The 20,431-nt window shown below is 44.9% G+C and overlaps 1 protein-coding gene across 1 annotated transcript in view; it reads left to right on the forward strand.

Annotated features, from left to right (window-relative positions):
* The window catches only part of adam19a (ADAM metallopeptidase domain 19a), a gene marked incomplete at its 5' end in the record, with an annotated part of 144,460 nt that extends 131,827 nt beyond the window's left edge, over positions 1 to 12,633 (forward strand). The window contains 6 exons of the mRNA XM_080023546.1: positions 1,585 to 1,693; positions 2,164 to 2,308; positions 9,143 to 9,245; positions 10,210 to 10,455; positions 11,125 to 11,327; positions 12,510 to 12,633. Of these exons, the coding sequence (XP_079879672.1) occupies positions 1,585 to 1,693; positions 2,164 to 2,308; positions 9,143 to 9,245; positions 10,210 to 10,455; positions 11,125 to 11,327; positions 12,510 to 12,561 (858 nt within the window). The 3' untranslated portion in view covers positions 12,562 to 12,633. The remainder of the gene's footprint in view (positions 1 to 1,584; positions 1,694 to 2,163; positions 2,309 to 9,142; positions 9,246 to 10,209; positions 10,456 to 11,124; positions 11,328 to 12,509) is intronic.
* Between the last annotated feature and the right edge of the window lie 7,798 nt (positions 12,634 to 20,431).

Below are 20,431 nucleotides of genomic sequence, written 5' to 3' on the forward strand. Positions count from 1 at the left end.
GAAGCAGTGCAACCTGTCCGGTGGGGGGCGGAGGGGGGGGCGGCAGATAAGACGAAATCGTATATAGTTTAGGAGGCCGTAACGGAGCTCAGGTGAAGAGTATATCTCGGGAGTTCAAACACCTCTTACCAGAGGAGTGGACAGGGGTGTCTAGAGTGTTATTCTCCGTCGAGCTTTGACCCCACCTTCCAGGATCCGCGGCTGCCGTGAAGTGAATTAATGTGCCCGAGCCCTCCCGGAGCCTCTTTATCCGATCCGATCTGATTTGATCCTCCAGGCCGGTTGTTGTTCTCTGGCCACTTTGGAAACACACAAAGGCACTGGCGAGGTGACGCCACACAAGGTCGTCTCGGGATTTTGTTTCGTGCGCCGTTGGTACGTCGGCTTCTGGTCGCCAGGGTAACATTTCTTGAACTTCAACTTCGGCGGAACAGTGATGAAAAAGGTGACGCGCTGAGGCGACCTCTGGAGGGACAGTCTGTTGGATAGTCAAACATGGACAAAAAACAACAAAAGCCTAAATGGTTTAATTGTTCTATGTTAAATTATATAAGGCTCTAATTTGATGGTATATGCTGCTATGAAGCCATGAGGTGGGCCAGGTCTCTATTGTGTTTAAAGTCTAAATAGAAACCAGGGACCCACTTCCATGAATTAAAAAAAAGTGCAGGGAGGGTACATTCCATTTAATGAACTATTAAACCTCTAACATATCTACAGGTCCGTACGGGTGTTTTTATGTTTTTGAATGAGTGAACTACAAATAATCAACAACTCTAGCAGGGTACTTGCTAGAGTTGGCTGAGGTTCAAATGTCTTTGTTGTGGATATGAAAAAAAAAAAAGCCTCATTATTTGATTCCTGTTAATCTTCTGGCTATTTTGGTGTTTTAACAGGTGTCGTTTTGTGGCCGAGCAGCTCGAGGCGCGCATCTAAGGAAACAAACAAACCCTTTTTTTTTTTTCCTTTTTTTTTTGAAGTGCGGGCAAACAACTTCTGCGCCCTTCATGTGGTCCGAGTGGTTGGGGGAGCAGATCGGCAGGCTGATCGCAGACACGATAATTACTTCTCAATGTCATCTGCGCCCGCCACAGCCTTCTCCTTTCACGTAGGGAGTGGGAAATTAGCATATCATTGAACTATTAATCAAGAATTGGCTGTCAAAGTATCCTGAGGAGAAAAACAAGATGATATTACTAATAGAGAACTCCCGAGATCATTGATTGACCAAAGTGGATTGACGCTTAATCTCAAAGTTACCAAGATGGTTGATGGTCTTACGGCGTCGGGGTGCCGAGGGGTAATAAAGTTAGTTTAGTGTCTGAGTGGACCTGATTGTGTCCTGCCAAGCGTATGCAGGTTATTTGGTTATAGTGGGAGCGAGAGATGCTGCATGGCTTGCCGAGCTAGTTCTGTAGGACGACTCGATGGCGCCACGCGTTTCCGCGCCACTTAGGGGCCGGCCTATTCAAGCAGCCAATCCCTCCTGCCCTCCCTGCTTTGCTGCCAGCTGTACGTCAGAAAGGGTATTTTGTGTGCATGTTGCACCTCCGTAAGTCTGACCGACGTCTATGTTTTCCACAGGTGTGCAACAGCAACGTTAACTGCCACTGTAGTCGGGGCTGGGCCCCCCCCTTCTGTGAGAAGCCAGGTCTGGGTGGCAGCGTCGACAGTGGGCCCGTGCAGTACGACAGTAGGTTCATCTTTATCCTGTATTTGGGCTTTAGGACAATGCCAGTAGAATCCACAAAACCAGAATGTTCCACTTCGTTCACTTTCTTTCTTTTGGGGTCAGCGGACTCAACCATTTCAATTGTAGGCTTATTTCCAGAAAGACCACAGTATGTCCTTAGCGGATACAGAAATCAACCTACAGATAACATCGTTTTTGAAACCTACGAGTGGCGTTACGGGCCCAGAAAAAAAATGTTTGTCTACTTTTTATTTGAGACTACAGTGTCCTAATTGACTCACGGACTATTTGCACATAAAACTTTCTAGAAGGTAAAACTTTAGAGAGCTTTTGTGCTTCCTAGCAGCGGAGGAGGAGAAGAGTTGAATTCGGTCCGGCTCCCACGCTCGGCTTTTAGCACGTGCCCGTACAGCAGCTGTATTAACCCGGGTCCATTTATCCCATCTGCCCATCTGTGTGTCGATCCACAGGTCAGCTGGGCCTGGTTGCAGGTCTGCTGTTTGCCTTCCTGGTGCTGCTGCCCTCCATCTTGACCGCTTTCTACTGCGTCAAGGTCAAGAGCTCCTACTACCACAAGTGGCTCTCGCAGAGGGAGAAGAATGCCAAGGCCAACAAGTACAGTAAAGCCGGAGAGCGCTTGCCGGAATTTATTGCATTTTTTTTTTTTGTTCTTCTCCGTCGAGCCTTCGGAACAGTAATGAGTGAAGATTTAATTAGAATTTCGACCTGCGCGGATCCCTCTGCTGCACACTTGGAACTTGGAGAGAGGGTTAAGTACTTAGCGAGAATGGGTGGGCGAAGGCAAATAGGAAGGATGAGAGGAAGGAAAGACGGTGAGAAGGAAGTGGGGGGGGACTTCAGTCAGAAAGAAGATTATGGTCCCACTCGGAGGAAAGGTTGGAAGGATAGAGCAGAGAAGGATAAAAAAAAAAAAAGGGGTTGGGGAGCTCGCTAGAGTAAGTCATCTCGAGCACATTCGCTGGAACATGTCGTTCTGACATCAGCAGAAATCCGCAGCGATCTTTACCCTTTACTTTACTATTTATTTTTATTTATTTTTCTCCGTCGCATCACCAAATGAAATGTACATCCCATAAAGCCACGGAGCTCTTGTTTTATAAGTGCTGCTGCGGCGTGTGTGTGTGTGTGTGTATATACAACCCCCCTGGAGAGAAGGGCCGCTCGTAGCGCATTGACACCCACCCAAGAGTTATTGGCTCAGGAAACGGTCGGGCCTCTGATTACAACTTACCGAGTAGGCAGGGGCACGTTGGCATATCCGCCCGGACGTGCCAACGCGACCCTGTCTTTTCAGGACGTCGTAATTCCTCGAACTCTGAAAATAAGAAGTGGGGGGGAGGCTAAATATTGGAGCTGGAACAGACTTTAACTGTGAAGACAGAGGAGACCTCTGAGGGAACGGGTGGTCGGTCACAGAAAGGAGAGTCGGCTGCCATGATTAAAAAAGCCTCTTAAGTGCGGCCTCTTCCTGTAGTTTGGCGTGGGAGAGTTGTTCCACAGCCAAGAGTTTGGGATCAATAACGTTTTAGCACAGAGATGTGGGTGTAGCTTATTACAGGGCCCCTCTGCGCTTTATATAGCTATAAGCATGTGCATATGTACAGAGGGCTGACAAAACAAGGGAAACGCCGCTTGAAAGAGGGGTTCAACTTTTCCATGGCTAAATCACAATTTTAAAAGCAGCGGTGAGTCATGGTGGTTTGAGTCATGTTGGGTCGATTGTCGATGAGTCGTATGCGTCAGAAGTAAAGGTCTCTCGGATATGTGAGTTTTCAAAGCAACGTGAGTCGACTGACAGTGTTACAAAGAGGCAGTTGGAGACGGCCTCGAAGTCATGACAGCATACGTGCGTCAACATTGGACAAACTGTGGTAACTGTGTTCAGTGCTAGGCTGCAATGGGCATCAGCTAGCCTCGCTCCTGTGAAATGTGCCTTCCAGCACAGATAACACTGTGCCCAGCTGATGGATACATGGCTCTGTGTCAAAAATAGTTGGACATTTTAGCGGCTTTTTATATTTTTATTTTTTCAAAGTCAACATTTTTATTTTGTTTTTCCCGTAATATCACAGGTCCAAACACGACCAACAGAAAAATAAACTTATACAAATCCCCTACCCCCCACCCTCCAGATACCAGACATCTTTCCATTTAAACAATATCAGGGCCACAAAAGGCCATCATGCTTGCTTCCCTCCCACTGGGAGGGATGTCCACCGGGGCCACACCAAAGAGTGCAATGAACGGAGACGGCTCCACTGCTCTTCCCAATGTCCCAGAGAAGGTGTCGAAGATGGTTTGCCAGAACATGTGAAGTTTTGGGCGTGTCCAGAACATATGCAGCAGAATGGCTGGAGCCTGCCAATCACACGTGGGATCTCTGTCGGCATTGATCTTAGAAAGTCGGACTTTGGACCAGTGCATGCGTGTGTACAATTTTGAATTGGATAACGGCATGCCCGGGACATATGGAAGAGTATTCTTTTGGGCTTTTGAGAAGTTTCATCGGAGATTGGTTCATCTGTTCAAGTCTGTTCCCCATTTATTTTTAAGGAGGTCTTAGGCTGCTGAATTGTATGTGTTGAGTAGTTCATAGACTATGCCTCTAGCCCGTTTTGTGACTGATTTACAGCTCAAAATTAAGTCTGACAGAGAGGTGGGGGGGCCTGATGGAAAGCATCCGAGTTCAAGGCGACAAAATTCCGGAGCTGCAAGTACCTATAAAAGTGTGATCTGGAAATGTCGCATTTCTGCACCAGCTGCCGTCGACATATAGCTTGGACAGTGAGGTCACACCCCTTCTCGACCAGGTAGCAAAGGGCTCGTCCATCACCGATGGGATAAGCATGTGTTTTTTTGCAATTGGCGCAGGTTGCGACAGATCCTTAAGCGAGAAGGACCTTCTTAACTGATTCCATATTTTGATTGAGTGTATGATAAACAGGTTAGAAATTAAGCTCGAAATAGCTTGTGTGAATGGTAGTTTATAACACAGTAAGGCTGCGAGAGAAGTGGACCCACCGGACCCCACCTACAGCTTTGTCCAGTCGGGGACGGTGACATAATTTCTCATACGGTATAGCAGTGCTCTTTATGTTGGCTGCCCAACAATAATACAGGAAATTTGTGAGTGCCATCCCCCCCGCCGCCCGGGGTCTCTGAAGTATGTCTATTTCAATTTGGTGTCTTTTTGTCCCAAATGAAGGTTAATATCTGATTATTTACTTTGGAGAAGAAGGATTTTGTCAGAAAGACTGGGTGACACTAGCATATGTACAGAAATCCAGGTAATATGTTCATCTTTTCTGTATTAATTCTTCCGCCCAGAGAAAGAGGCAGGGGGTCCCATCGCTCCATATCCTGCTTCAGATTAGATAACAGGGGCTGATAGTTGGCTGCATATAGATCTTTATAGTTATGTGTAACCCATACCCCGAGGTACTTGAATTTATTAGGGCTGATTTTAAAGGGAAATGAAGCTAATGGCATCCGACCAGCACCGACAGGCATCAGCTCACTTTTCTGAAGGTCAACTTTGTCGCCAGATATTTTGCCAAATTCCGTAAGGAAGACCATTAGTTACTATGATGGTAAAATGCAGAGAAATGCATTTCGTTGCCTCAGTACTTGTACTCTGTGCAATGATAATTAGTTGAATCTAATCTTAATTTGTGGAGAATCAAAAGGGGTTGCGATATGTATAGTAACATATCGTCCGCTTAAAGCATAACTTTATGCGCCGATCCATCACGTTGGATTCCCTTGATATCGGCATTTTGCCTCAGAGCTGGAGCAAGTGGTTCCCTGGCAACCGCAAATGGAAGTGGAGATAAAGGACACCCGTGTCTTGTGCCGCGTCGGAGCCCAAAGTAGGTGGAAAGAGCCATCTGGGATGTACTGTATATAAAATCTCGATCTATGATATGAGCTTGCAGCCAAAGCCAAACCTCTCCAGTGTGCTGAAAAGATATTCCCACTCCACCGGTCGAATGCCTTTTTCCGCACCTCGTGAAAGAACTACCTCCTGAGCACCTGTTGGAGAAAGGCCGTAAAGTATATTCAAAAGACGTTGCTGATGTTAAAAAAAAGAATAGCGGGTTCTTAATCAAACCTGTTTGATCAGGAGATATGATGGAGGGGGGGCATCTGTATTTATAAGAGAATTGGACGAAATGAGCCACATTCAAGAGGGCTTTTGTCTTTCTCGAGGATGAGGGAGATAACTGCCTGGCACATGGTTGGAGGTAGAGGGTTTCAATTAAAGCCATTCTTCAAACACTGACAGTAATAAAGGGGAGAGTTGGTCTGAGAATTTTTTGAAGAATTCCGTGGGGTAACCGTCCCGCCCCCGGAGATTTGCCACTTTGCATCGACCTAATTGCTGATGCTATCTCCGCGGCTAAGAAGTCCTCCTCCAGCTCTGCTGCTGTCCCCGGGTCTATAGAGGGGACACGCAGGATCTTAAAAAAAATCTTCCAGCGCGGCAGGGCTGACAGGTGAGTCTGAGGTGTACAATGACCGGTAAAAAGTTTGAAAGCATGAGTTAATTTTTAGGCTGTCCGAGCTTTTTGAGCCTTGCTCATCATTGATCGCAGGAATAATGTGATTGGAAACTTAGCTGGTGAGCGAGTGGCCGTCCAGCCTTTTCCCCATGTTCATAGCACCCGTGACGCGATTTAGAGATGAGGTGCTCAGTCTGTCGCGCTGTCAGGAGATCAAACTCTGCCTGCGATGACATACGCTTTTTCATCATGTCTGCAGAGGGCAGATGGCTGTATAATCTATCCATCTCCAGCATCTCATCCGCCACCTTTTTAAGGCGTGCAGTGTTTTTTAAATTTTTGTTCGCAAAATATGAGATGACGTGGCCCAGTAGATATGCCTTCAGTGTCTCCCGTATAGTTAGGGAGGACATTCATGATTAATATGAAGGAATAGCGTGATCTCAGACGCGATGAATTGGGTGAAGGCTTCCTCTGACAGGAGCAGAGGGTTTCGTCTCCATGGACGGTAACTGGACTGTGTATGAGTGATACGCATTCTCATAGTTAAGGGGCCGTGATCGGGAATAACTATAGCTCCATAATCCCATTTGGTAAGGAGAGGAACAATGGAATGAGGTGGTGCGATGTCATGTTTGCTAAATGAGAGAAAAAGATTGGAGAAGAACGTGGTGTTATCGCAGTTTGGCGCATAGATATTGGCCAAGATTACCGGAAACGTATAAAGTCGCCACACCACAATAACACAGCGCCCTGCGGGGTCCGCCTCCACACTTGTCATTGTAAACGGTATATTTTTATCAGGTAGTATGGCTTCCCCTCAGGCTTTTGAGTGGAAGTTAGAGTGATGTGTCGGTCCTGCCCACCCCCCTCTGTGTCGAAAATGTTCTGTTGTTGGGTCTCCTGGAGAAATGCAACCATCTGCCTTGAGCTGTTTTAAATGTGTAAAATACCTTTTGGCGCTCCACCGGATGGTTAAGCGATTTAACATTCCAACTCACAAAGTTGACCGAGCAGCTTACCAACCCGCTGGGAGCATCGGTGTCAGTCGCGTTAGTCGTGAAGAGTTGTGTATCTGAGATCTATAAAAGTTGATGCGTGACAGCAAGTGAGAAGGAAAACAGACTTCTGGCAAGTTAAGTCCCATTGATGAACTTGTCTGGCATCCACCCCCCTCTCCCCCACGACACCTACAAAAACCAGGTGCACATAGTACCTTCCAAAGCAAATCCACACATGCAGTGTTTGTGTTGGAGAACACCAGATCCGACCGTTCAAGCTCCCGCCCAACGCCCGACATGAAAGTATTTCAGACAGCGCATTTTGATATATTATAAAGTTCTGCTGCCTGATAAAATAAGACAAATCAGAAATAAAATAAAACTAACTGCTTATACACGTGTCGCCCTGTCAAAGTTAGCCCTGTAATGCATCAGAGCATCGCACGCTAATGGCTGTGGGTGAGCGGTTCTGTGTAGAAAATATCATGAGCAAAATTTGAAGAAAGGAAAAACTATTTTACTTTATTTTATTTTTTCAGTTACTATTCTTTATCTATTTATTTTTAAAGGTGGATAGGAAACTCTGATAGATCACAAAGCGACCTCCCCACCCCTTATTAATATAGACAAATAATTGATTGCCCCCTTGGGGTATAATATAACAGAATAAATAGTAATACGAACTATAATGCGTGATAAAATAGGACTGGGACCAATTGCCTTAACAAGTACAGTGTTAGTGTGTTTAAACAAGTATTGTCCGGTCAAAAGTTGGCCATGAAATAAAACAGAGCATCACTGGCCTGTATCTGAGGGTGACCTGCCTCTTATGCCCAGAAATAAAAATAAATAACAGAAGAGGAGAGGAAGCATTAACAGCTACCGAAAAACAGTCCTCTGGTCGGGCCAATTTCACCTCCCCGCCTCCTATTATGCAAACATTAATTATTTCCCACTTGGGGCAGGATTTAAATTGGGATATGGCATTGGCACGTAAAGCTCCATCTCATATTCACACTCCAACCTCTGTTGTGGGGATGATGTTCTTCTTAACGTAAAGCTTCGCTTTGGGTGATGCTATCAGCCGCTCAGCAGCGCCCCCCTAATTTAGCTGCAGTCCTGACAGGCAGCTGTTATATTTGGCTGCTGAAATAGGCCCGGCCCAGAAGGGCGCGTAAGTGCGTGGCGCCGTCGAGTTGTCCGACAGAACTAGCTCCGCGGGCTAGATAATCTTTTTTTTTTACTGGTGTGTATATATATATATATATATATATATATACTCATAAAGACATAAAGGCACAAAATGTAGCAGTTAAATAATTCGGCTTTTGAGATGCTGCCATATATTTCCCAAATTTAACTGCTAGCTCGGCCAGATGATTTCCCCCCTGCCGCCTTGCGTTAGCGCGGCGCTATCTCGGTACTGGACACACAAGGATGAAATTGGTATTGACCTTCTCGTCTGACGCGGGGAAAGTTGGACAAATAATTTTCACCAGGGAATTGAATCAACAGCGTTGCTGCGCACGACCCTCACAAAGCTGCAATGGACGGCAGGCCCTCCATTACTAATCGTGTTTATGTATATGATGTGGTCCGTGTGCGTGTGTGCGTGTGGGTCAGCGCTTGTAATTCACACCCGTATGTTTCCGACACGCTACGGCCGGCGGAGTTATCTGCCTAAAAATATTTGATCAGTCCTTGATCACCGCCCGGCTCCGCTCACTCCGTGTTAGAGATAAGACGCTCCGTGCCTCCTCCCCCGCCGGTGTCTCGAATCAATACAATATTAAAGGGATTGATGAACTCGGGCGGGCGGCTGTTTTTCCGGCCCTATCTGATGCGCAACGTCCCTGTCTGACGGACCTCGCTCTGTTTTTTTTTTCTTTTGTATTTTCTGGCGCCCCATCCCTCACCCCGCTCAGGCTGGAGGCGTCGGCAGAGAATGAGAAGAACGGTCACCTGAATCCAGCCTTTCACCTCAAGGTGGTCGGGCCCATCAACAAAGCCAACAGCAGCCAGAAGGAGGTGGGTGCTGAAGGGTGGTTTTGCTGATTGAAATGTTGGTTCCCATCATGAATAAGGTTTTCACTTGGATTTCATTCCAATGGGGTAAACATCAAGTCCTTAAAATTCATTTTCAAACACAGGAAGCCCATAATATATATATATATATTTATATATATATAGTGTTGGATATATAGTCTAGAAACAGGAATTTGCAACGCTTCATCTTCTTTATAAATTTACTCAAAAATAAGACACTTTGAACAAGTTTACTTAAAAAACAGGTTTTAGTATACTTTTGAGAAATATACTTTAATCCCACGTGAAATACACTGTCTGAAAATATACTTTTTTATTTTTCCTCCTGTTCCTCTCCAGAAGATGTCGGCTATTTTCTTCCTTCTAACATATTCCAGTGATTTTATATTGTATATATTTTTTAAATATTAAAATTAATTCTTCATTTAAATTTTTTTTGAAAATGTAGTTTCAAAAAGTAGTACTTCATTTCAAATTTAAACTAGTAAATGCTTAACCCACTTTGGACAAATATACTAAAGCACATTAATAAATATATTCAAAAATACACAAATTTAATACGTAGAGTATACTAAAGTACAGCTTAAGTTAGAATAAGGTTTTATACGTTTTATTTATACTTTTATAAGGTCTACACTACAATAACCCCCAATAACCTCAACTACTACTCAACTACTCATCCAACTACAATAAGCCCCTGCAGGGTGGTCATCCTTGTTTCGTCCACATTCTCGCTTACTTACACTAAACTTGTACTTTAAAGTAATACATAAATAAGTAAATAAGAAGAACACAAAATACACTTCGAAGTATACTCACAAAGTGCGTTTCTACCCATTTGTACCCATATTTTTTATGGGTACAAATGGGTAGAAACGCACTTTATGTACTGAAGAAATATATATAAAACGTGTGTCTCCCCCCACCGGCCCCATCTCGCCTGCAGCTGCCTCACACCAGCAAAGAGGTGCTGCCCCTCCGACCGGGCCCCGCCATCCCCAACGGCACCCAGCCGGTCAACGTGGTGCGTCCCCTGAGGCCCGTCCTGTCGCCAAAGAGCGGCGCGCTGGGCCGGTGGCCGGGCCCCAAGGTGACGCGCCCGCCCCTGCCGGCCGCCCGGCCGCCGGCGAGCCCGCAGAGACTCACGCCGCCCAGGAAACCCTTACCCCTCAACCCCACACGGTCGCCACTGGTGAGTCGTGTCTCGGAAGGAAGCTCGTGAGACCTACATTGAAGCTATGCTTGAGGAAATCTGACCGTGTATAATAATAATTACAATGATCATAACCGCTGTTTGTGTCGCGCCTTTACGAAAACGACACGCAGCTCAAGAGTTTTCCTGCCTCGTGTCGACTGCCACGCACTTGTGCGCTTTTCTATGTCCCACTCAACACGAACTTCCAAATGTTCTCAAAAAACTTTCTTCTGACTAAAACATGAAGCGCGTCTCAGGGGGTCACTGTGTCGTGAAACGGAGGTACGTCTTTGAGATCGTAAACAGAGCTCGCTCGAAGTCACTTCACCGTTGCAAGTTGGAAAATAACTCCCCCGGCAGAGCGACAGGCAAAACATTCCAACAAAAGTTCATTACGAGGCAACGGGGTCTGCCCATTTCACCAGATGATGCACGTGTCATCCTGGTACCTTACCAGGATGACACCATACATGATTCAAGAGGTTTATTCGTCACATACATATACTGTACATACTTACATACATATATGCAGTGAAATGTCAAAGCAGCACATGCTGTGGTTTCCTGGGTAAATACTAAACACCAACTAGTGTTCCTGCTAAATAGTTTGTCATTGTGCCATTTCGTCCACACCTGTGATATGCTCCACCTCTCCGTCCGTCCCAGTTGGTGTCAGAGCTGCAGCCCCGACGCTCCCCCTTACCTCCGCAGAGGCCCCTCCCCCTCAGCCCGGCCAGAGGGCCTGCGCCCGGCGCCGGCTCGGCAGGGGGCCCCAAGCCTCCTAGCGGCCTGCTGGTCATGATGCCGCCCGCCATCGGCCTGAAGCCAGTGGGCAAGGTCTCCGCCGTCCCGCCCCTCAAAGTGCTCAGGTGAGCTGAACCCCACACACACACACACACACACACACACACACACACACACGATAAAAGTCTTGAAAAGTGGGGAAAAGATGCCTAAAATCCCCTCCTTTCCAAGCGAAGAGCATCAAAACACTGCGAAGGCTCTCTTTAAAAATAAACCGTGCTCATTTGACTCAGAGAGCCTTACAATTGGGCTCTTTCTTTTAACTCAGACGGTCGAAGACGTCGTCCCTGGAAACAAACGGAGAATAGCCTTACCTTCTTATCCCCGGAGTGAGGACAAAGACTCTCTCGCGTTGCGGAGCGTCGCCCCCCACGCCATGTGAACCCCAGACGAATTGCGAGTGAAACCAGTCAAATGCAGTTTTACTGCCGCTGTCACTTTTTTAGATTTCGATCTTGTTTAAAGATTGGACGTCTTGAATAAATGGAAGACAAAGTTATATTTGTCTCCCTTCCTTTTTTTTTTTTTTTTTTTGACCGACCAAAAATCGATCCGACTCAGTGACTCAGTAATCGAGGTTTTTTTTTCCGTTGCGCCCCTCACCACCAGCCCGGCTGCTCGCTTGCAGTGTATAGTTTCAGCGGCAAACTGTGTTGATGGGAAAGCCTCCTTCCATCCCATCCCTCCGTGGCACACGCTCACCTCCAAATGACGCGCGGGAAGGGGCGTAAGCCTATGGAGGCTGAGACCCCGGCCGGACAACCGCCTCCGTGCGTCGCTTAAGCCACAGGACGGAGCAGATATTTAGCTTTCTGTCGTCCCCTCAAACAATCAGTTCTTTGTCCTGTTTTTTTTTTTCGTTGTTGTTTTTTTTTTGTTTGTTTGTTTTTTTCCTCGCGGGCGAGGCGCGTTAAAGAAAAGCTCACAGTTCAGAAAAGCCCGCGAGACCAATTTCCACCCCGAAGCCGTCGTTCGAGGGATCGGGAGTTTATCTCCGTGCCATTGTCAGGATAATAGAGGGTCGCGCGGTGGTGTCGACTGAACGCTCCGCGTGACTGTTTTGCGGCGCGGGGGGGGGGGGGGGGGGGGGGTTGTGTCTGTGATGTCACTGAGCCAGCAGACGACAAGCCAGTCAGCTCAGGCAGTCGGCCCCCGTCCAACGCTCAGCGCCTCATTCTTCCTTCTCTCAGAGCTTTTGCTTCCACTCTGCCCTCCACCCTCTATTTGTGCTCCCCCTCCCCCCCCAGACCTGGACCGGGAGCCAAGCCAAACGCAGTCTCGCCACCGTGTCGAAAATGACCACCCTCCCCGGACCTCCCCTGCACGAGGGCCGACACCACAAACCAACCATAGACCCACTGGGAGGAGGAGGAGGAGGAGGAGGAGGAGGAGGAGGAGGAGGAGGTGAAGGCAGCAGCCCATCAGCCTATTTGCACTATAGAGACACCAGACTTCATCAGGGCGGGTGGGGGCAGGGGGGGTGGGGTGGGGGGTTGATCTGTCCCTGTCTGACTTGAAAAAGAACACCCCCCCCCCCCCCCAGCTTCACTTAACCATATCACCACGATGACGCGGTTTTGCACGGCGGCCTTGCAGACTGAGACATGTCCAGGCAAGTGTTAGGGGGCAGGGCACTTGCCAAATTGTTGTTGTTTTTTTTTAATATTATTATTATTATTATTGTTGTTGTTGTTTTTTTTTATTTTTTTGGGCTAATTTTGTTTATTTGCCGTTCCTCTTCCCGTCAATCTGTTTACGCCTATCAATGTTAAAAAAAAAAAAAAAAAAAAAAAAAAAGGAAGTGCTAGCCTTTTGTGAGTGCCACAGTTTGTTTACAGTTTCCGTGTATTTTTTATTTTGTTTTTTATTTTTTTTGTTATTATCATGTACCACGTAGTTACGTTACCTTATATTTACGTTATGTGTCATGTGCCAAAGAAGTCTCCTCACGCCTGGGGGGTGTGTCCTGGGTGTTTCAAAACGCATTCGACGGCGGTTTTAAATCAAATAGGTTCCCGAAAAGACAGTTGTTATGATTAATTGCGTTACATGAGGAATGGCTTGAATCCACATATAGGAGGCGTGCGAGCCGGTGCGGTGCATTTAGTGGCAAAGAGTGGAGTTGATTACCATATTACTAGTACTAAATACAGCGGCTTTTCCACCGCAGGTACCATTTCAGGAACCGGGAACTTAAGACCGAGGACTTGGTGGCGAACAGCAGTGATCGAAACCGAGCTTCGCCAGAATTGTGCCGAAATGACGCATCAAAGCGGACAGCGGCATGCTTTGCCGTTTCGTCCTCCTGATTTTTATTATCTCCGCGGTTCCAAGGTGCGGTTGGAAAAGCAACCAAGAGCTCTTTTAGGGGCCGCCGTGGTTCTTTGTCGTACCTTGGTGGACCTTGTTTTTTTTTTGTTTGTTTTTTTTGAAACCTTTAATGGATACATTAAGGCCGGTAGGTGAGCACACTTCTAAAGAGCTGGGTACGCTCCCCTGAACCTGTTCACATCCTCCACTCCCCGACTGAGGCCTTGGAATCCATCCTATCTAGTTGATCAGAAAAAAGGAAAAGGACATCCGTGCTGTTGGGGGTAGCAACATTTCAGCACTGTTTACATCACCCGAGTATAGCGGCCGACACCCGAGGCACGCGGAACACACCCCACGGCAGGTCACGTTGATTTGAATGTCTTTTTGCCGAGTAAATGACCTTCGAATTGTTACATAAAGTGTTGGGTTTTTTTTTTTACAAAACCGTCTTTGCTTCTCGTTTCCTTCTTTTCTTCTTCTCACTTCTCAGCGGTGAGACATAGGAATGCTTGTGGAAAGAGTATTCTGGGGATTTCGACGTGAGAAGTGATGAAGGAATTGACCGCCCCTCGCCAAACGTGTAGAGCATATCGCAATAATAGGTCCACTGCAGGGGCCATGAAACCTTTTCAATAGTGCAAATACTATTTAATTCGTAAAGAAATAGTATTTAATTCTATATTCTGGGTTTAATTTCCTTGGAACTAACTGGAGGAGATTCGAAGGAATTGCATTATATTCGAAATCTTTTAAATACATTTGCTCCGATTGGAGTTGCCATGGTTTTTTGTCGAAGGTGCTAGCTTTTTTCAAAGATGACCGTGACCTCTGGCGCCGCGTCGCTTTGCAGGCTCACTTAAATATTTTATTTTATTTTTTTTTTTTTCAAGAAAAGTATGAATGTTTTAGACAATGTTTTCAATCCCTTTGGGTTCATCGTGTAGTAAGTCCACAAGTGGAAACGGTTCTTAAAGAACCTTGAGCATTCGTTTTCACCTTTTTCATGATCCTTACAACAGCATCCTTGCCAGTGTTTGGCCCGGCTCAGAGCTGTCCCTTGAAAGTACACAGCAGCGGCTCTAAAGCTACAGTATAAGGTTGACAAGTTTAACGCATTTTGGCTAACTCGTCGGCTATAAACAGTGAAACAAAAATTGCACCATCTAAGCGGTAAATGGTTGGAAGATATGTTTCCGGTCGGTTTAACTCCCATTTTAAAATCTAAAACTTTTTTTTTGAAGAGTAAGACAACCACCTGGTGCATATAAATGCCTGCTATTGAATTCATGATCCACCACTTTTACATTAAGCAGACGCTTTTATCCAAAGCGACTTACAATTATTCAAACACCGACGGACGCAGCCATTAGGAGCAATTGGGGGTTAAGTGTCTTGCTCAAGGACACTACAGCATGCTAGCAGGAGGAGCCTGGGATCGAACCAGCAACCTTTTAGATTACTAGACAACCAGCTCTACCTCCGGAGGTACCATCCCCACTTATTCTTTTGCTTTTTTTCCTGAGGTCTGTTTGCGTTTGGCCCCTGGGTTCCGCCGCTACAACTTGTCCAGCCCCGCCAAGCAGCTCTGGGTGCAATAAACTGTGGCCGAGGCTTTGACCTGCGACAGCCAATCAGAGTGGCACAAATGCCACCAGAAACCACCCCCTCATTGCCAGTATGGGCGCGCTCCCAATTGCATCCATGGCCGGAGAAGGAAAGAAGTGCGTTTCCGGTCCTGGGTGTATTGTTTAAGAATGTTTTGAATGAGAAATTTTTGAAAATGAAGACTATAAAGTTACAGGACTCTCCAAAGTCTCGTACTTTGAGGTCAATAAAATGTGGCACACTGATGAACCCATAAAAGAGAGTGGTATACAAACACATTCACAATTGGTCACTTGAAAGTTACAGGTTTTCAATTACATTTTGATACAAATGAACACCCGTAGCTTTAGCAGTCGTTTCTCCCAACCGATCCGACACATTTTCTCCAGAGAACGTACTTTTTCTGCGACCAACATCGAGAAATATTCTCGAGGTGAGACGATAACACAAGATATTGACTGGACCCCGGCGCTCTCAAAATGACAGACCCCTGGAGGATGAGGTCCCGCAGGTAGGTGTTTGATGAGGTTTCCGCATCAGGGTTTCTTACTCCCAGCATAGCTCCCGGTCAGCTCTGTCTGGTTTATTATTATTATTTTTTTTTTTCAAGGATTCCAGTCTGCTGGAAATTGAGATATCTCTCTCTTTTTTTTTTTTTTTTGTTCCCGCCCCTGGGAGGGTAAAGCGTTTGGAGAGTCCCACAGTGTGAGAGGAACGCTGGCGGACAGCGAGGAGGAACCGGCTCGTCGGGAGAAATATCGATGTCGACGTTTTTCCTAGCCCATTACCCAGAAGGCCTCCAAACAGGGGGGGGGGGGGACTCTGAACTGCACCGTAGACATGATCTAGGTGAGAGGCACCAAGTTTTCCAGACAGTGTGTTGCCCATAAATCAAGCTCCCTGCTGCCACTGAAGCTCGACAGAGAAAGGCATATTAATGGAGTCATGCATTTCCTTGGGTTATCGCTCAGTTAAATGAACTGAGGATTTTTATAGAAGCGACAGAACTGCTGCTTGCTGCTACTTCCCTCGGCCATCGGAGTTTTTCCTCTACCTTTTTAAAGCTTTGCTTACCCTAGGGGGATTCTCGGCGTCTTCACAGCAAGCAGATAAAGATAAAAACAACAGTGGCTTTCTAAAGCCCAACCCATTATCACCAAAAGTCCTCTGCCCTGTAAAGGTGGTCCCCTGGGCCCCATATCTAATGACAAAGTAGTCTTTGGCTTTGCAGAGGAAAACGGCGTCTAAAATCCCTTCAATATGTTCAAGCATACCATAGTCACAAGTCAAGTCAAGTCACACTTTATTTATAGAGCGCATTTCCTACCAGGGCGACACAATGCGCTTTACAAAGAAATACAAAAAAGAAAGAACGTAGTTCTCAGCTGGTCTTTACAAAGAATGCCCCTGAAACAAAAGCAACAACAAAAGCGACAACAAAAACAACAATAAAAGCGACTCCGACCACAGTGGCAACAACAGCAACAGAAACAACAACAGCAACAGCTGCAACATCAACACCAGCAGCAACAACAACAGCAGCAACGCACATGCAAAGACGTCACCGGAACTGGAAGTGGTAGCTCTCACTGGAACTGGAAAGGTCACTCAGGTTAAAGATGGTTAAGTCGAGGTATAAGGCTACGTTAGGGTGAGGTATAAGGTAAGCAGCAGCAACGACAACACCAGTCAAGGTATAAGGTTAGCGGCACCAACAACAGCACCAGCAGCAGCAGTAACAACAGCACCAGCAGTGACAATACCGGCAGCAGACAACAGCAACAAAAACAGCAACAGCAGCAGTGACAGTAGCAGCAACAGCAACAGCGCACAAGCGAAGACGTCACCGGGACCGGAAGTGGTAGCTCTCACCCGAACCAGAAATGTCAACTGTGTGCACCATCTCATCTTAATCCAGTCACGGTCCTTTAATTACCGTCCCTGAGTTAGTTTTCAATCAGACCATAGGCTGTGTTCCCTGGTAGACAGGGTAAGACGACAATGCTCTGATCGCAAACTGGTGTGATTCTATACGTCCTGGCATGCATCTCCTTGGCCTACATGAAGGACGTCGCACAGGATTTTCCCCACGGCCTGCAACCACCAACCACTATGACCGTGTGTCATAGTCAACTAATGTATTTGGGATATTTCCAGGTACAGTAGGAGCCACTTCAAGTGGCCTCTTCCAGGCTGCTGACAGTCGAATTGCAGCCAAGTTCCAGCCAGTTTCCAGACAACCACCCTTCGCTTCCCAGCCGGTTGCCATTCGCCTGGATTCCCCCCTCCTTCTCATGTGTACTGACAGCGCGTGTTTAATTTCGACTGTAAACACACCAATTTTTTTTCCAATTGCAGTGTGTCACCATTAGACGAAGAAAAAGAAGAATCTTTAATTGTCACGCAACACACCACACTACAACAGATGCAGACACACACAACACACACGCACATGCTTCGGATGGTGGCCGGTGAAATGAGGTCTCTGCGTTTAACCCATCCTGGCTTGTCCTTCCTCCGGGGGGGGGGGCAGCCAGGAGGTGGCGCTAACTTAACAAAAAAAACACAATCACATTCAATCACATATGAATGGGAACAGGTCTTAATGATTTATTTGAATCTATATTGTCATTGTTGTTTAATCAGTGTTGCACAGCTGTTTGATTTCAAAATGGGAGCCAACTTTCACTTATTTCACCTTTCTCCAACTTTCACTAATTTCATCAATCCACTAAAATTTGTTTCTGAACAAATTCGAGGCGAGAAATAATCAACCCAGTCGTTGAATCTTCACTCCTGTTAGACTGACAAGATACCATTTCAAAGTTTGTTCCCACTCTCGTAAAGCACGGGATCGCTCGCTCTGGGATTTTCTGTTTCATTCAAGTCATCTCGTAAAATTAAATAGATACATCGACAATAAAAATACTATTTTTGTTCACTGAAGGTTCAGTCCCTGTCCTGGAGCAGGAGCTGAATGAGTTTTTCTCAGAGCTACAATCGCCGTACGACCGTCCCATCGTTCCTGCAGCGTGGACACGATAAAAGGCACGGTTCCTCCCAAAAGTCTTTTGAACGATGAAAAAGTTCCTGCAACGCGAAAATGCATGATATGGCGAGTTTTGCGATACATTAAGTATTGCGATTCAATTTGTTGCAATATTTCACATTTATTTTAGGTAAATGATAACACCCTTTACACATGGTTACGGACAGTGTTTTCATTATCTTTATTCATTCATCTACGAAAAAAAAAAAACACGGATTAATTCATTCTTTCAAACCATTCGTTCTTTAAAATCCGATATGTATATATTGATTGAAGGGATGTACAGAACATATGTTCTGTTCCAAAACATGTATATTTTTCATAAAATGAACGCAGGAATATCCTGTTTATGCGAGTGGCTTTACATTTTGAACCACTGCTCACCCCGGTGGACAGATAAAGCATCGCAACTGCAATATACAATATACAGTGGCGAAATATATCCCAAAAACGACATACTATGTTGGAAAACTTCAAAAAATACAACGGAGAAAAATATCCCAAAAACAACATGATACATATCGAATAACGTCAAAATATTCAACGCCAAAAATTTCCCAAAAACAAAGTACTACATGGCCAAAAACATTAAAATATACAGTGGCGAATTATTTCCCAAAAACGACATACTATGTTGAAAAACGTCAAAAAATACAACGCAGAGAAATATCCCAAAAACAACATAATACATATCGACTAACGTCAAAATATTCAACGCCAAAATATCCCAAAAACAACATACTATACTATGGCGAAAAAACGTCAAAATATACAGTGGCGAAATATTTCCCAAGAACGACATAATACATATCGAAAAACGTCAAAATCAGCAACGCAAAAAATGTCCCAAAAATGACATACTATACAATGTCGAAAAACGTCAAAATATGCAACGCCGAACAATGTCCCAAAATCGTCAAACTATACTATGGCGAAAAACATCAAAATGTACAGTGGCTAATTATTTCCCAAAAACAACACATTTTTCAACATGTTGAAAAATGTCAAAATAAACAACACCGAAAAATATCCCAAAAAGTACATGATACATATTGAAAAACGTCAAAATATACGTCATAAAAATATCCCAAAAACGACATACTATACTATGTCCAAAAACCTCAAAAAATACAACGCCAACAAATATCCCCAAAACAACATAATATGTCGAAAACGTCAAAATATACAACGCCGGAAAAATATCCCAAAAACTACATATCGAAAAATGTCTAAATATGCAACGCCGAAAAATATCCCAAAAACGACATGCTATACTATGTCGAAAACGTCAAAATATGCACAGCCAAAAATATCCCAAAAACAACATAATTCATATCGAAAAATGTCTAAATATGCGAAGCCAAAAATATCCCAAAAACAACATACTATATTCTATGTCAAAAAACCTCAAAATATGCAACGCTGAAAAATATCCCAAAAACGACATAATACTTATCGAAAAACGTCTAAATGTGCATCGCAAAAGATATTAAAAGATCGACATACTATACTATGTCGAAAAACTTCAAAATATACAACGCCAAAGATAGGCCAAAAACGACATAATACTTGTCTAAAAATGCCGAAATATGCAACGCCAAATATTTCCTAAGAACCACATATTATACTATGCCGAAAGATGGCAAAAAACGTCTCAATATACAGTGGCTAATATTTTCCCAAAAACGACATACTATACTATGTCGAAAACGTCAAAATATGCACAGCCAAAAATATCCCAAAAACGACATAATACTTATCGAAAAACGACAAAATGTGCAACGCCCAAAATATCACAAGAACGACATATTATACTATGTCGAAAAACGTCAAAATATACACCGCCGAAAAAAATCCCTAAAACGACATAATATTTATCGAAAAACGTCTAAATATGCAACGCCAAAAATATCCCAAAAACGACATAATACTTATCGAAAAACATCTAAATGTGCAACGCCAAAAATATCACAAGAACGACATGTCGAAAAACATCAAAATATGCAACGCAGAAAATATCCCAAAAACAACATACTACATGGCGAAAAACATCACAATATACAGTGGCGAATATTTCCCCAAAAATGACATGCTTTACTATGTCGAAAAACGTCAAAATATACAACGCTGAAAAATATCCCAAAAACGACATAATACTTATCGAAAAACGTCTAAATGTGCAACGCCAAAAATATCACAAGA

The sequence above is a fragment of the Zeus faber genome (assembly GCF_960531495.2).
Source record: "Zeus faber genome assembly, chromosome: 22".
In the NCBI taxonomy this organism is placed as follows: Eukaryota; Metazoa; Chordata; class Actinopteri; order Zeiformes; family Zeidae; genus Zeus; species Zeus faber.